Raw genomic sequence first — 17036 nt, forward strand, 5'->3', positions numbered from 1 at the left:
GTTCCATTCTGAATTTGTTTCTGTACGTTAGAAGACCTAGCTGAATTGTACAAGACACCCAGCTAACAGGAGTCACCTGACGTTCATTCCAGACTCATCACCTGCAGCCTATTTAACCCCACTTCTCATCCACAGTGCTTGTTCACTCATCAGACCAACCAGTTGCTCCTAGCTTTCACTCTCCCTGCCTACAGTTTACTTTGTTGGCTGCTGTGTTTAGTTTCTGTTCTCTATTGCTTTGTGGCCTCTTGTGGCTTGTTATTTTGCAGTCAACTATTAAAAGTATCGTTCACTGCTAATTTGTCTCTGCTAATCTGCTTCTGGGTCACACCTGTTCTATACTTCCTGACAGAGGGGCTATCACACCTTCAGAGAGGTGGTACGAAGAGTTTCTCACTGGAGGAAGAGTGCTGTTGAGGGAGTGTCTAACTGTGGGAGGGCAGGTGCTGTGGATGTTTCCTCACTGTGGGGTTCATATTCTTGGAAAGACAGTTCTGAATTATATCTATGTGTTAGTAGGGGCAATACAGGGATAGTGTTACTCTGACAGAGAAGCAGCATTGATAGAGAGGGACACAGGGTGCAGGAAGAATAGAGAGTTCCCAATTTCCTCTTCCATTAATCCCTCTCTTACGTTAAGCCTGTTTTCTTCAATGAATCACAGCTACAGACAGCAAACTGGACCTCAGGCTCCCTTACCTGGTGACAAAAGAAAGATGAGGGGGGTAGAGGCATCGGTTTCATCAAAAACATCCCTGAAGTAGACAGCAGGGCTTGGGAGGAAATCAGGACCCAGCTTCTCCTCAACAAACGTACTCACAGCAGCTGTCAAACACTCCGGCCTCAAGATCTTTATCTAGAACAGAAAGGACATGGTAATGAATGGAAGAACATGGACACTCCCTCGTTCTCCTGGTACACACTGATCCAGCCAGGTAGAACCACATGGCGATTACAGTAAACCATGCAATAAAGACAGAATGCTGCAGGTACTCATTGGGTCAAGCAGCATCAATGAGGCAGAAACAAGCAGGTACAGTGCCTATGAAAAGTATTCACCCCCCTTTGGAAGTTTTCATGTTTTGTTTTACAACATTGAAACACAGTGGATTTAACTTGGTTTTTTTGACATTGATCAACAGAAAAAAGAAGTGATCTAAATTAATTACAAATAAAAAACAAAATAATTGATTGCATAAGTATTCACCCCTTTCCAGTCAGTATTTAGTAGATGCACCTTTGGCAGCAATTACGGTCTTGAGCCAGTGTGGATAGGTCTCTATCAGCTTTGCATATCTGGACACGACAATTTTCCCCCTTTCTTCTTTACAGAACTGCTCAAGCTCTGTAAGATTGCATGGGGATCATGAGTGAACAACCCTTTTCAGGTCCAGCGACAAAGTCTCAGTTAGTTTGAGGTATAGACTCGGACTTGGCCACTCCAGGACATTAACTTTGTTGTTTTTAAGCCATTCCTGTGTAGCTTTGTCTTTATGCTTGGGATCAATGTCTTGTTGAAAAATAAATCTTCTCCCAAGTCATAGTTCTCTTGCAGACTACATCAGGTTCTCCTACAGGATTTCTTTGTATTTTGCTGCATTCATTTCACCCTTTACTTTCACAAGCCTTCCAGGGCCTCCTGCAGCGAAGCATCCCCACAACATGATGCAGCCACCACCATTCATAGTCATAGTCATACTTTATTGATCCCGGGGGAAATTGGTTTTCATTACAGTTGCACCATAAATAATTAAATAGTAATAAAACCATAAATAATTCAATAGTAATATGTAAATTATGCCAGGAAATAAGTCCAGTACCAGCCTATTGGCTCAGGGTGTCTGACCCTCCAAGGGAGGAGTTGTAAAGTTTGATGGCCACAGGCAGGAATGACTTCCTATGACGCTCTGTGCTGCATCTCGGTGGAATGAGTCTCTGGCTGAATGTACTCCTGTGCCCACCCAGTACATTATGTAGTGGATGGGAGACATTGTCCAAGTTGGCATGCAACTTGGACAGCACCCTCTTTTCAGACACCACCGTCAGAGAGTCCAGTTCCATCCCCACAACATCACTGGCCTTACGAATGAGTGTGTTGATTCTGTTGAAGTCTGCCACCCTCAGCCTGCTTCTTCTTCTTCTGCTTCTTCGGGGCAGAGGTAGTGTTTTTGATGACATGAGGTGTTAGGCTTGCGCCAAACATAGCATTTAGTCTGACAGCCAGAAAGCTCAATTTTGGTTTCATCAGACCATAGGACTTCTTCCAGCTGAGTTCAGAGTCTCCCACATGCCTTCTGGCAAGCTCTAGCTGAGATTTCATATAAGTTGTTTTCAACAGGGGCTTTCTCTTTGTCACTCTCCCATAAAGCTGAGACTGGTGAAACACCCAGGCAACTGTTGTTGTATGTGCAATCTCTCCCAGCTGAGCCACTGAAGCTTGTAACTCCTCCAGAGTTGTCAAAGGTCTCTTGGTGGCCTCCCTCACTAGTTCCCTTCTTGCACGGTCACTCAGTGTTTAAGGACAGCCTGCTCTAGGCAGATTTACAGCTGTGCCATATTCTTCCCATTTCTTGATGATTGACATAATTGTACTCCAAGGGATATTCAGTGACTTGGAAATTTTCTTGTATCCATCTCCTGACTTGTGCTTTTCAATAACCTTTTCGTGAAATTGCTTGGAGTGTTCTTTTGATTTTATGGTGTAGTTTTTGCCAAGATACTGACTCACCAGCAGTTGGACCTTCCAGATACAGGTGTATTTTTACTACAATCAATTGAAACACTTTGACTGCACATGGGTTTCCAAAAAAACAGATCTCCATTTAACTAATTATGTGAATCTAAAACCAATTGGCTGCACCAGTGATGACTTGGTATGTCATATTAAAGGGGTTGAATACTTAATGAAATTAATTATTTTGGGTTTTATATTTGTAATTAATTTAGATCACATTGGAGAGATCTGCTTTCAATTTGACACAAAAGAGTGTTTTTCTGTTGATCAGTGTCAAAAAAGACAAATTAAATCCACTGTGATTCAATGTTGTAAAACAATAAACCACGAAAACTTCTGGGGGGGGTGGGGTGAATACTTTTTATAGGCACTTTAAGAGTAAAAGGAAATGGCCTGGAGATTTACTCCCTGTGGGGGTGGTACCTCACACTGTCAGTACCTGTGGGCCAGCGCATGTTTTATGCTTTGTTGGTTTAGTTTAGTTCTTTAAGAGAATGTAGGTTATAATGAAAAGGCCAGTATTTACTGCACATCTTCAAATATCCTTGAGAAGGTGGGGATGTGTCACCTTCTTGGACTATTGCCATCCTGGGGAAAGTACAGCCTCAGTGCTACGGGGGCAGCTTTAGTGAATCAATGACAATGAAGGGAGGTGACGTATTTTTGGATTAGGATGGTGTGTGACTTGAGAGAGAAATCTGAATGTGGTGCTGTTCCCAACCACAAGAAATCTTTGTCCTTGGGTGACAGAAGTGACGGTCTTGAGAGGTGTTGTTGGAGTAGCCTGCACATGTAACCTCAGTGCATTCGGCACATGGTTCATGCTGCAGTTCCTGTGTATTGATGGAGGGATTGAAAGGGATGTGCTGTCAGAGGAGGTGGTGGAGTTGAATACAATCATTGTGTTGAAGAGATATTTTGAATGAACAAGGCACGTATAGACAAATAACCAAAACAGGCAAATTAGATTATTGTAGGGAAAAAAGGTGCACATAGATGTACTGGGTCAAAAGGCCCAAACCTGTGCCATGTAAGTAACTTGGTGATTCTATGCTAGATATTGAGCCATGTCTGGATGGTGTTTAGGTTAAGCTGCACCCTCACACTGGCTATTCATGTGACGCTCATTCCTACCAATATAAGCCTTTGGAATGCACTCAGAAGTTCCCAAGGGAAAATTGTGTCCTCAGGTTCGGTGTTCACACGGTGTAATCCAGTGCTAATTCCTTGTGAGCTCAAACCTGTGCAACAAAGAGGTAGATATGTAAATCCTCTCTAACTGCAGAAGTTTATAGAGTACTAACCATGACTCTCTCTCTCCCCTACTCCCTGCCCCAATCCCCAACACTCTCTCTCTCCTCCACTCAACACCCCCAATGGTCTCCTTTCCTCCGTTCCCCTCCCTAGTCCCCATTCTCTTCCCCACTCCTTGCCCCCAGTCCCCAATGCCTCCCTCCATCTCCCTGCCTTGCCATCCACAGTGCCATCTCCTACCAATCTCCAGCACTCTCTTTCTCTTGGCCCCAATCCCCCAGCATTCTGAGCCTTCCGAACTAGAGTGGGAACAGATCGTCCTTAATGTCAAGGGATCACTTCAGAAGCAGGTAGTTCCGTGTCTCAGGGTGGAGATCACTTCTGCTAACAAACCATGAGCTTTATTCCAGTCTTGAGTTCTTAGCTTTCACCAGACAACCAAAGACTGTGCTGGCTCACTGAACGTGACAGAAGATGTCTGCCTTCACTCTGTGTAGGCTGCTCCTCCCTGTGCTTTAAAGAGAAGCTCTCCACATTCTCTCCATCTAGATGCACTGAGGACATGAGCTTTGTTGTGCAAGAGCTCAAACAGAAATGGAGCAAGCTATAGGAACTAAAGGCCTTTTTCCACCTCAGTAAAACATTTATCTCCATCCACTGAAAGGGATAGTGGAGAATTTCCCTCAAGTTTGACTGCTCCAGAAATTCACCTCCTTCTTCAAGGTGGCTCCTGAGATATGGGAAGCAGTCTTCTTTTTCCACTGTCCCATCATGGATGTTTATTGAAGGAGGGTAGTATCCAACAGTGGTGGGCTCAGATGGCAAAGATTCTTTGTTTTACGGATAATTAATGTAAGCCCTCAGCATCTATGTGATTGAATCGACAATAACTTGGAGAACATCCTCCAAACATGCATTTATATGTTGTCTGTGAAGTATAGCTTAATGCATTAAATTGGGGTTCAACTAAACTTGGTTCCTCAGTGGAGATGCAGAGTTTCTTTGTCCCAATGATTGAGGGAAGTTGTCGAGGTAATGATGCAGCTTTGCTTCACATTGGTCTGTACTAACTCTGGGTCTGTTTACTCCATATGGGATTTTGGGAAGTTAAACTGGAACAGGTCAAAGATAGTAAATGGCAGGATCCTGGTAGAACAAACAGGCCTAAGGGTAGAGGTACATTGTTTCATGAATGTAGTGACACAGATAGACAGGTTGGTGAAAGATGCCATTTGTCATGCTTGCCTTCATTGGCTGGGGTATTGAGTACAGGAGTTGGGACATTATGTTACAACTGTACAGGACACTGGGTAGACCACACTTGGATTGTTGTGCACATTTCTGGTTATAGCATTCTAGAGAGGATGTGATTAAGCTAGAGATAATGTAGAAAAGGCTCACCTTGATGCTACAGGGACTGGAGACTTGAGTTACAAGGTTAAACTGGATAGATTGCTTTTTCTGCCCTGGAGTGTAGGAGGCAGAGCTGTGACTTTATTGAGGTTCATAAAATCACGAGAAGCATAGATAGGGTAGATAATTACAGTCTTTTTCCTCAGGGTATGGAAGTCTAAAACTAAAGGGCACACAGTAGTAACCAGAGCATCAATCGTGTGTTGGAGAACAGGGAAGGTTCAGGCATAAAAGGGAGACACTGCCCAGCAGACTGGTCATCAAAGGAACGGTCATTGACGGAGTGGTCTGAGGCAAAATGGTAGGTCTTTAGCTCATTCGGGCTTCGGCGAGGTAAGTGGACTTCTTTTCTTTTTCCTTGCATTTTTTTTGGAGGAATAGATCTGTTGGATTAGTGCTTTGTTCTGGGTGTCAGATGTGGGAATCCTGGGAATCTTCCAGTCTCCCAGAAGGCCACATCTGCACCAGGTGTACCGAGATGCAGCTCCTGGAGACCATGTTTAGGATCTGGAGCTGAGGCTTGGTGACCTACAGCCTATTAAGGAAAGTGAGCGGGAGATAGTTACAAGGAGTTAGTCACCCCAAGGCTGCAGGAGCTGGATAAGTGGGTGACTGGCAGGGAAACATAGAAACATAGAAAATAGGTGCAGGAGTAGGCCATTCGGCCCTTCGAGCCTGCACCACCATTGAGTATGATCATGGCTGATCATTCAACTCAGAACCCTATACCTGCCTTCTCTCCATACCCCCTGATCTCTTTAGCCACAAGGGCCATATCTAACTCCCTCTTAAATATAGCCAATGAACTGGCCTCAACTGTTTCCTGTGGCAGAGAATTTCACAGATTCACCACTCTCTGTGTGAAGAAGTTTTTCCTAATCTTGGTCCTAAAAGGCTTCCCCTCTATCCTCAAACTGTGACCCCTCGTTCTGGACTTCCCCAACATCGGGAAAAATCTTCCTGCATTCTTCCTGGAAGGAATGGGAAAAGCTCAGATAGTAGAGAGCACCCCTGTGGCCATCCCCCTCAGTAATCATTATCTCATTTTGGATGCTGTTGAGGGGGGTGACCTGACAGAGGATGACCATGGTGATCGGGTCTCTGGCACTGAGTCTGGTTCTGTAGTGTAGAAGGGAGTGAAGAAGATGAGGAATGCAGTAGTCATAGGGGATTCCATAGTGAGGGGAACAGACAGGAGGTTCCGTCAGCCTGATAGGGATACTCACAAGGTGTGTTGCCTCCCAGGTGCCAGGGTATGGGATGTCTCAGATTAGATGCAGAGTATTCTGAAGGGAGAGGGTGAACAGCCAGAAGTCTTGGTACACGTTGGTACCAGTGTCATAGGTAGAAAAAGGGAGGAGGTCCTGAAGAGAGAATTCAGGGAGTTAGGTAGGAAGCTGAAAAGCGGGACCTCCAGGGTAGTAATCTCAGAATTACTGTCTGTGCCATGTGCAAATGAGCACAAGGATAGCATGATCAGGCATATTAATGTGTGGCTGAGAGACTGGTGTAGGGTGCAGGGATTCGGGTTCCTGGGTCATTGGGGCCTTTTCTGGGGGAGGTACGACCTGTACAAAAAGGACGGGTTACACCTGAACACAAAGGGGTCCAATATCCTAGCAGGCAGGTTTAATAGAGCTGTTTGGAAGGGTTTAAACTAATTTGGCGGGGGAATGGGAACTGGATTGATAGGGCTGAGGAAGGGGAAAACAGACATAAATCAAAGATAGTATGCAACAGAGATGATAGAAAGGAGAGGCAGGAGATGAGGCATAATCACAGCCAGTGGGATGAGTTACAGGGCAATAGAGGTGTAGTGCAGTTAAAACAGAAAGCAATAAATACTGGACTGAAAATGTTATATTTGAATACACGCAGCATAAGAAATAAAATGGACGATCTTGAGATTCAGCTAAAGATTGGCAAGCATGATGTTGTGGCCATCTCTGAAACCCTGGCTAAAGGATAGCTGCCATTGGGAGCTGAATGTGCATTGGAAAGATAGGCTAGCAGGCAGAGGGGGTAGTGTGGCCCTGTGTATAAGAAATAATATTAAATCATTAGAAAGGGATGACATAGGATTGGAGGGTGTAGAGTAGTTGTATACAGGCCTCCAAACAGCAGCCAGGATGTGGATTACAAATTACAGCAGGAGATAGAAAAGGCGTGTCAGAAGGGCAACGTCATGATAACTGTTGGGGATTTTAACATGAAAGTGGATTGGGAAAACCAGGCCAGAACTGGACCTCAAGAGAGAATTTATAGAATGTCTAAGGGATGGCTTTTTGGAACAGCTTGTTGTTGAGCCCACTAGGGGATCGGCTGTGCTGGATTGGGTGTTGTGCAATGATCCGGAGGTGATAAGAGAGCTTAAGGTTAAGGAACCTTTTGGGAACAGTGATCACAATATGATCAAGTTCATTTTGAAATTTGAGAAGGATAAACTAAATTCCAATATGTTGGTATTTCAGTGGAATAAAGGAAATTACAATGTCGTGAGAGGTGAACTGGCCAAAGTTGACTGGAAAGGGACACTAGCAGGAAGGACAGCAGAGCAGCAATGGATGGAGTTTCTGTGAAAAATGAGGGAAGTGCAAGACAGATATATTCCAAATAAGAAGAGATTTTCGAATGGAAGAAGGACACAATCATGGCTGACAAGTGAAGTCAGAGTCAAAGTAAAAGCAAAAGAGGGGGCATATAAGGAAGCCAAAGCTATTTGGAAGATAGAGGATTGGGAAGCTTTTAAAAGCTTGCAGAAGGAAACTAAGAAAGTCATTAGGAAGGATAAGATCCCATGGAATTACAGGGGTAAACACGAGGAATTCTGCAGATGCTGGAAATTCAAGCGACACACATCAAAGTTGCTGATGAACGCAGCAGGCCAGGCAGCATCTCTAGGAGGAGGTACAGTCGACGTTTCGGGCCAAGACCCTTCGAAGTCCTGATGAAATGTCGACTGTACCTCTTCCTAGAGATGCTGCCTGAATTACAGGGGAGTTACTAGCAAGGGTGGAGCATTGGCTGATCGGCAGAAAGCAGAAAGTGGGAATAAAGGGATCCTATTCTGGCTGGCTGCTGATTACCAGTGGAGTTCCACAGGGCTTGGTATTGGGACGGCTGCTTCTTATGATGTATGTCAATGATTTGGACTATTGGATTTATGGCTAAATTTGCCAATGATACAAAGATCTGTGGAAGAGCAGGTAGTGTTGATGAAACAGAGAGCCTGCAGAGAGACTTAGATAGTTTAGGGGCATGAGCAAAGAAGTGGCAAATGAAATACAATGTTGGAAAGTGGATGGTCATGCACTTTGGTGGGAGAAATAAATGGGCAGACCATTATTTAGATGGGGAGAGAATTCAAAATGCAGAGATGCAAAGGGACTTGGGAGTTCTTGTGCAGGATACCCTAAAGGTTAACCTTCAGGATGAGTCGGTGGTAAAGAAGGCAAATGCAATGTTGGCATTTATTTCTAGAGGTATAGAATATAAGAGCAGGGATGTGATGTTGAGGCTCTATTTGGCACTCGTGAGACCACGTCTGAGAATGTCTGGCAGCTCTTTGGCAGTTCAGGAGAATGAGGGGGGATCTCATAGAAACATTCTGAAACTTAGGAGGTTTAATGGCGCCTAATGGTGACTCCTTTGTTTGCATCTTCGGAAACAGCTCAATTTCCATCTTCAATATCTCTATTTTTCCTTTTCAGAGTTTTTTTTGAAGTCCCTGACCTGGAGTTACACGCTGACTACAGTTCTTTGTGGAAATGGGACCTGCTCTCAGGATTTTATGACTGGCCATTATTCGGCACACCAAGGGCTTGGCCGAAAAAACATAGAAACATAGAAAACCTACAGCACAATACAGGCCCTTTGGCCCACAAAGTTGTGCCAAACATGTCCCTACATTAGAAATTACTAGGCTTACGTATAGCCCTCCATTTTTCTAAACTCCATGTACCTATCCAAATGTCTCTTAAAAGACCCTATTGTATCCGCCTCCACCACCGTTGCCGGCAGCCCATTCCACGCATTCACAACTCTCTGAGTAAAAAACTTACCCCTGACATCTCCTCTGTACCTACTCCCCAGCACCTTAAACCTGTGTCCTCTTGTGGCAACCATTTCAGCCCTGGGAAAAAGCCTCTGACAATCCACACGATCAATGCCTCTCATCATCTTATACACCTCTATCAGGTCAACTCTCATCCTCCATCACTCCAAGGAGAAAAGACCGAGTTCACTCAACCTATTCTTATAAGGCATGCTCCCCAATCCAGGCAACATCCTTATAAATCTCCTCTGCACCCTTTCTATGGCTTCCACATCCTTTCTGTAGTGAGGCGACCAGAACCGAGCACAATACTCCAAGTGGGGTCTGACCAGGGTCCTATATAACTGCAACATTACCTCTCGGCTCCTAAATTCAATTCAACGATTGATGAAGGCTAATACACCGTACGCCTTCTTAACCACAGAGTCAACCTGCGCAGCTGCTTTGAGCGACCTATGGACTTGGACTCCAAGATCCCTCTGATCCTCCACACTGCCAAGAGTCTTATCATTAATACTATATTCTGCCATCATATTTGACCTACCAAAATGAACTACTTCACACTTATCTGGGTTGAACTCCATCTGCCACTTCTCAGCCCAGTTTTGCATCCTATCAATGTCCTGCTGTAGAATCTGACAGCCCTCCACACTATCCACACCTTCAATCTTTGTGTCATCATCAAACTTACTAACCCATCTCTCCACTTCCTCATCCAAATCATTAATAAAAATTATGAAGAGTAAGGGTCCCAGAATAGATCCCTGAGGCACACCACTGGTCACCGACCTCCATGTAGAATATGACCCGTCTACAACCATTCTTTTCCTTCTGTGGGCAAGCCAGTTCTGGATCCATAAGCCATGTCCCCTTGGTTCCCATGCCTCCTTACTTTCTCAATAAGCCTTGCATGGGATACCTTATCATACGTCTTGCTGAAATCCATACACACTACATCTACTGCTCTTCCTTCATCAATGTGTTTAGTCACATCCTCAAAAAATTCAATAAGCCTCATAAGGCACAACCTGCCTTTGATAAAGCCATGCTGACTATTCCTAATCATATTATGCCTCTCCAAATGTTCATAAATCCTGCCTCTCAGGATCTTCTCCATCAACTTACCAACCAGTGAAGTAAGACTCACTGGTCTATAATTTCCTGGGCTATCTCTACTCCCTTTCTTGAATAAAGGAACAACATCCGCAACCCTCCAATCCTCCGGAACCTGTCCCGTCTCCAATGATGATGCAAAGATCATCGCCAGAGGCTCAGCAATCTCCTCCCTCACCTCCCACAGTAGTCTGGGGTACATCTCATCTGGTCCCGGCAACTTATCCAACTTGATGCTTTCCAAAAGCTCCAGCACATCCTCTTTCTTAATATCTACATGCTCAAGTTTTTCTGTCTGCTGCAAGTCATCATTACAATCACCAAGATCCTTTTCCATAGTGAATACTGAAGTAAAGTATTCATTAAGTACCTCTGCTATTTCCTCCAGTTCCATACATACCTTCCCACTGTCACACTTGATAGGTCCTATTCTTTCATGTCTTATCCTCTTGCTCTTCACATATTTGTAGAATGCCTTGGGGTTTTCCTTAATCCTGCCCGCCAAGGTCTTCTCGTGGCTCCTTTTGGCTCTCCCAATTTTCTTCTTAAGCTCCTTCCTATTAGCCTTATAATCTTCTAGATCTCTAATATTACCTAGCTCTCTGAATCTTTTGTAAGCTTTTCTTATTTATTACAGCCTTTGTACACCACGGTTCCTGTACCCTACCATCCTTTCCCTGTCTCATTGGAACGTACCTATGCAGAACTCCACACAAATATCCCCTGAATATTTGCCATATTTCTTCCATACTTTTCCTTGAGAACATCTGTTTCCAATTTCTTGCCTGATAGCCTCATAATTCCCCTTACTCCAATTAAACGCTTTTCTAACTTGTCTGTTCCTATCTCTCTCCGATGCTATTGTAAAGGAGATAGAATTATGATCGCTATCTCCAAAATGCTCTCCCACTGAGAGATCTGACACCCGACCAGGTTCATTTCCCAATACCAAATCAAGTACAGCCTCTCCTCTTGTAGTCTTATCTACATATTGTGTCAAGAAACCTTCCTGAACACACCTAACAAACTCCACCCCATCTAAACCCCTTGCTCTAGGGAGATGCCAATCGATATTTGGGAAATTAAAATCTCCCATCATGACAACTCTGTTATTATTACACCTGTCCAGGATCTGTTTCCCTATCTGCTTCTCGATATCCCTGTTACTATTGGGCAGCCTATAAAAAAACACCCAGTAAAGTTATTGACCCCTTCCTGTTCCTAACCTCCACCCACAGAGATTCCACAGACAATCCCTCCATGGCGTCCTCCTTTTCTGCAGCCGTGACACTATCCCTGATCAACAGTGCCACGCCTCCACCTCTTTTGCCTCCCTCCCTGTTCTTCCTGAAACACCTAAAACCCGGCACTTGAAGTAACCATTCCTGTCCCTGAGCCATCCAAGTCTCTGTAATGGCCACCACATCATATCTCCAAGCACTGATCCATGCTCTAAGCTCATCTGCTTGGTTCACAACACTCCTTGCATAAAATAGACGCATCTCAAACCTTCAGTCTGAGCGCGTCTCTTCTCTATGAACTGCCTATCCTCCCTCTCGCACTGTCTACAAGCTTTCTCTATTTGTAAGCCAACCTCCTCTTCCCCAGTCTCTTCAGTTCGGTTCCCACCCCCCAACAATTCTGAGCTCGCTTGCCTTCGGAAGACTGAGATCTCGTGGTTCTGGAGACAGGTGGATTGAAGATCGGTGTGTTGTGGGAGATGGAAGATCTCAAGCTGTGTGCCCAAAGACCCGAGATCTTTGGGCAAAGAGCTCGGAAAAAGCGTCGCAATGGACTTTTAACATTGTAAACCAGCAAGTTGTTTGTTATGTCTCACTTCTCGCTGTGACATGGAGACACCTCTTTTTCCCTTATTAGGGAAAGAGAGAGAGCCTGTGGTATGTCGAATACTGGGTGAACAAGTCATCTTTGGAGTACTGTAAGTCTGTAGCTTTCTTGTCGCTTTGCTTGAGTTTGAGTTCTTGGTGGCAGGTTTGCTTTTTTCCCGGTGGGGGGAGGGGGATTGATGCTTGCTGCCACTTATGCGTGGGAGGGAGGGACGCTGTGGGGGACTTTGGGGTTCTAACATTTAACTGTCATTCATTCTTTGGGGCCACTCCTCTGTTTTTCGTGGATGATTGCAGAGAAAAAGTATTTCAGGATGTATTTTGTATACATTTCTCTGACGTTAAATGTACCTTTGAAAACTTTGAAATGTTAAAAAGGCCCAAACAGATTAGATATGGCAAAGTTATTTCCCATGGTAGAGGAGTCCAGGACAAGAGGGCATGACTTCAGGATTGAATGACGTCCATTTAGAACAGAGATGTGGAGAAATTACTTTAGTTAGAGGGTGGTAAATCTGTGGAATTTGTTGCCACGAGTGGCTGTGGAGGCTAAGTCATTGGGTGCAATTAAGGCAGAGATAGATAGGTTCTTGATTAGTCAGGGCATTAAAGGATAGGAGGAGAAGGCACGGGAGTGGGGATGACTGGAAGAATTAGATCAGCTCATGATTGAATGGCGGAGCAGACTCGATGGGCCAAATGGCCTACTTCTGATCCTATATATTATGGTCTAAGGTGAGAGAGGAAGGATTTAAAAGGAGAACTGAGAGTTAAGATTTTCCTCCCAATACTATGGATAATATGTGAAAAAAAAAGTTGCCAGAGGAAGTGGTTGAGGCAGACATAACAATATTTAAAAGACACGTGGACAGGTACATGGATATGAAAGATTTAGAAAGATATAGGCCAGACATAGGCAAATAGCACCATTTCAGAATTGATGAATTGGGTTGAAGGTCCTGTTTTAGTACTGTGTAACTGAATAACATTCTGACTTTCATGCAATTATAAAGCCAACATAAGTCAAATGAATTTCCAGGGCAGTCAAAGTTGATTAGGATACTCCAAGCTTTCTACTGATGGAGCCACCATCTTTATGAGGTTGTAAAAAGGCCCTTTGTTGTGGTGAAAATAGGAAAGAAGTCTGTCTTTGAAGTCTGAAAATAAACAGATAAACCTTTTCCAATGGTCAGTTCTGACAAAGGATCTTGTTAATTGTTCCTCTTCCCATATGCATTACCCAACCAGTGGAGTGTTTGCAGCTTTTTCTGTTCTTAATTCATGTTTGACATTGTAACTGATGTTTGCATTTCTCCTAGAACTGCTGTGTGAAGGTGACATTACTGTTCATTTGGGGAACTGCTCTTCAGTGGCTTGGAGAAAGCAGTTAAAGAGAACTGTTAGGAAGACATGGGGAGACTCCTTAGTAGTAGTAGTTGTAATGGATTTAATCTTTCAAAGATGGTCATCATTTGATCATTATTACACAAAAAGGTTAGCCTACACAAATGGATAGGGTGCTAAAGGTGGTAAAGGCAAGCATAGTTGGGCACTGAGCATAAGAGAAAGAACGCACATTGCATCTATATAAAACTCTGCTTAAGCTGCAGCTGGAATAATTTGTGCGGTTCTGGTCACCCCGATGTAGGAAGGATGCATCAGAGCTTTATCAGCATGCTGCCTAAATTAAAGAGGATGAACTGTCAGGAAAGGTTGGATAAATTTTGTGATTTTTATGGAGAGTCAGAGGCTGAGGGGAGACCTAAAAGGAGGTTATAAAATTATAAGAGGCATGAATAGGGTAGACAGTCAGAATCTATTTCCCCCGGGTAGAATTAACAGGTATTAAAGGATATGCATTTATAGTGAGATGGGAAAAGTTTAATGGAGCTATGTGGTATGTGCCTGGAATATGATACCTAGGGTAGTGATGGAAGGAGATACGATAGTGGTGTTCAAGAGGTTGTCAGATAGATACATGAAAATGCAGGGAAGATGGGGATATGGATCAGGGACAAGCAGAAGAGATTCAGTATAATTTTGCATCATGCTCAGTGCAGATCTCATGAGCTGAAATGCTTGCTCCTGTGCTGTACTGCTGTGTTAATTTTTCTCTGATTCCGATGTCTCTGCCGCCTCCTGACATGACCCCAGATGTAGGAGCTGAGATTACAAACACATACACTAGGAAACAGCATGCATATTCATTCCCAGCACACACAACAGCTATCAGCACCCACTGAGTTAACAGTGCACACTTCAATTACCAGCAAATGCACCAGGTGCCAGCAAACAATCCAGTTATCACCCTGCCCCGTGTACCAGAAGCACAGCTTCCACTGTGCAATTTACCTGGCTTTGAGAGTGGCATCTGTTTGCGGAAAGGAGTTTTCAGGAAGTGGTGGAGTTCCTCAGCCTGGTGGAAGTCTTCCCACTGCTGAGGCTGGCTATTGAGGGATCTACAGAGGAGCGCAAAGGGGGTCAGCTGAGTGGTAATGTACAGACACTGACTCCAGATGGCTTCAGACATCCACTGAGCATCACCACTTTGCTTAAACCATTTATTCTCTTCCAGACCTGTACAATAAATAATAACTTTCCTTAATCAAAGTATGGCAGATAGACCACTATCACTGTCCCCCACCCCCCCAGAGAGTGACAATCACTGAGACTTATGTCGAAGACATGAGCTCAATTGACACATATTTAATGAGCCTCCCAAAATCTCAAAAAATACAAATATACTATAGGAAAATATAAAGTGAAAATACAAAAATATCATGAAAAAAGAAAAAAAATTATACCCCAAAAGAAAAAAAATCTAACCCAACTAAAAGAAAACTGAACTAAAGAAAAAAAAGTAAAAGAATGGGCTATTATGATACCTCAGATAAGACCATTAGTGTCGTTAACTCCGCTCCTCTCCCCGAACATGGAGTAACAAAATAGAATTGGAAAGGGTCAAATTACATCATATGAAAGTATTGAATGAATGTTCTCCAAATCTCTTCAAGTTTAATAGAAGGATCGTAAATGTCGCTTCTAATCTTTTCTAAATTTAAGCAAGACATAGTTTGAGAAAACCATTGACATCTAGTAGGAGGATTAATCTCTTTCCAATTCAATAATATGGATCTTCTAGCCATTAGTGTAACAAAAGCAATCATCTGACAAGCTGAGGGGGTCAGATAATGTTGTTCTATCACTGGTAAACTAAAGACTGCAGTAATAGGATGAGGTTGTAAATCAATATTCAAAACAGTTGAAATAATATCAAAGGTATCGTCCCAGTATGTCTTCAGCAATATGTCGAAGACATGAGTTGGAAGAATCCCCCCAACCTACACCAACATCCTCAGGGAACGGAGACTGGGACAGAAATCCCTCCGCCACTGTACACCAACATTGGCAGGGACTAAGGAGAGGCAGAGGAGTCGTTTCCACGTACACTGACACTCACAGGGTGTGGAGAGGAGTGAACATTCTCACTGTGCTCTGAGGCCCTCAGGGGACAGGGGTCACTCCCACTGCACCCCAATATTCACAGAGACCGGGGAGAGGGACGGAGGTCACTCCCACTGTACCCCAATAGCCACAGTGAGTGGGAAGAGGGACAGGGATCACTCCCACTGTACCCCAATAGCCACAGAGACCAGGGAGAGGGACAGGGATCACTCCCACTGTATCCCAATATCCACAGTGAGTGGGAAGAGGGACAGGGATCACTCCCACTGTACCCCAATATCCACAGTGAGTGGGAAGAGGGACAGGGATCACTCCCACTGTACCCCAATATCCACAGAGACCAGGGAGAGGGACAGGGATCACTCCCACTGTATCCCAATATCCACAGTGAGTGGGAAGAGGGACAGGGATCACTCCCACTGTACCCCAATATCCACAGTGAGTGGGAAGAGGGACAGGGATCACTCCCACTGTACCCCAATATCCACAGAGACCAGGGAGAGGGACAGGGATCACTCCCACTGTATCCCAATATTCACAGAGACCGGGGAGAGGGACGGGGGTCACTCCCATTGTACCCCAATATCCACAGTGGCTGGGGAGAGGGACAGGGATCACTCCCACTGTACCCCAATATCCACAGTGACCGGGGAGAGGGACAGGGATCACTCCCACTGTACCCCAATATCCACAGTGACCGGGGAGAGGGACAGGGATCACTCCCACTGTACCCCAATATCCACAGTGAGTGGGGGAGAGGGACAGGGATCACTCCCACTTTACCCCAATATCCTCAGAGACTGGGGAGAGGGACAGGGATTACTCCCACTGTACCCCAATATCCACAGTGACCGGGGAGAGGGACAGGGATCACTCCCACTGTACCCCAATAGCCACAGAGACCAGGGAGAGGGACAGGGATCATTCCCACTGTATCCCAATATCCACAGTGAGTGGGAAGAGGGACAGGGATCACTCCCACTGTACCCCAATATCCACAGTGAGTGGGAAGAGGGACAGGGATCACTCCCACTGTACCCCAATATCCACAGAGACCAGGGAGAGGGACAGGGATCACTCCCACTGTATCCCAATATTCACAGAGACCGGGGAGAGGGACGGGGGTCACTCCCATTGTACCCCAATATCCACAGTG

The 17036-nt window shown here is 44.6% G+C and overlaps 1 protein-coding gene across 1 annotated transcript in view; it reads right to left on the reverse strand.

Moving 5' to 3' along the window:
• The window catches only part of LOC134357419 (dynein axonemal heavy chain 6-like), a 495424-nt gene that overhangs the window by 61297 nt on the left and 417091 nt on the right, over positions 1–17036 (reverse strand). The window contains exons 71-73 of the mRNA XM_063068992.1: positions 14768–14992; positions 3869–3975; positions 700–856 (exon numbers count right to left, since the gene is read on the reverse strand). Of these exons, the coding sequence (XP_062925062.1) occupies positions 700–856; positions 3869–3975; positions 14768–14992 (489 nt within the window). The remainder of the gene's footprint in view (positions 1–699; positions 857–3868; positions 3976–14767; positions 14993–17036) is intronic.

The sequence above is a fragment of the Mobula hypostoma genome, chromosome 2 (genome assembly GCF_963921235.1).
Source record: "Mobula hypostoma chromosome 2, sMobHyp1.1, whole genome shotgun sequence".
Taxonomy (NCBI): Eukaryota; Metazoa; Chordata; class Chondrichthyes; order Myliobatiformes; family Myliobatidae; genus Mobula; species Mobula hypostoma.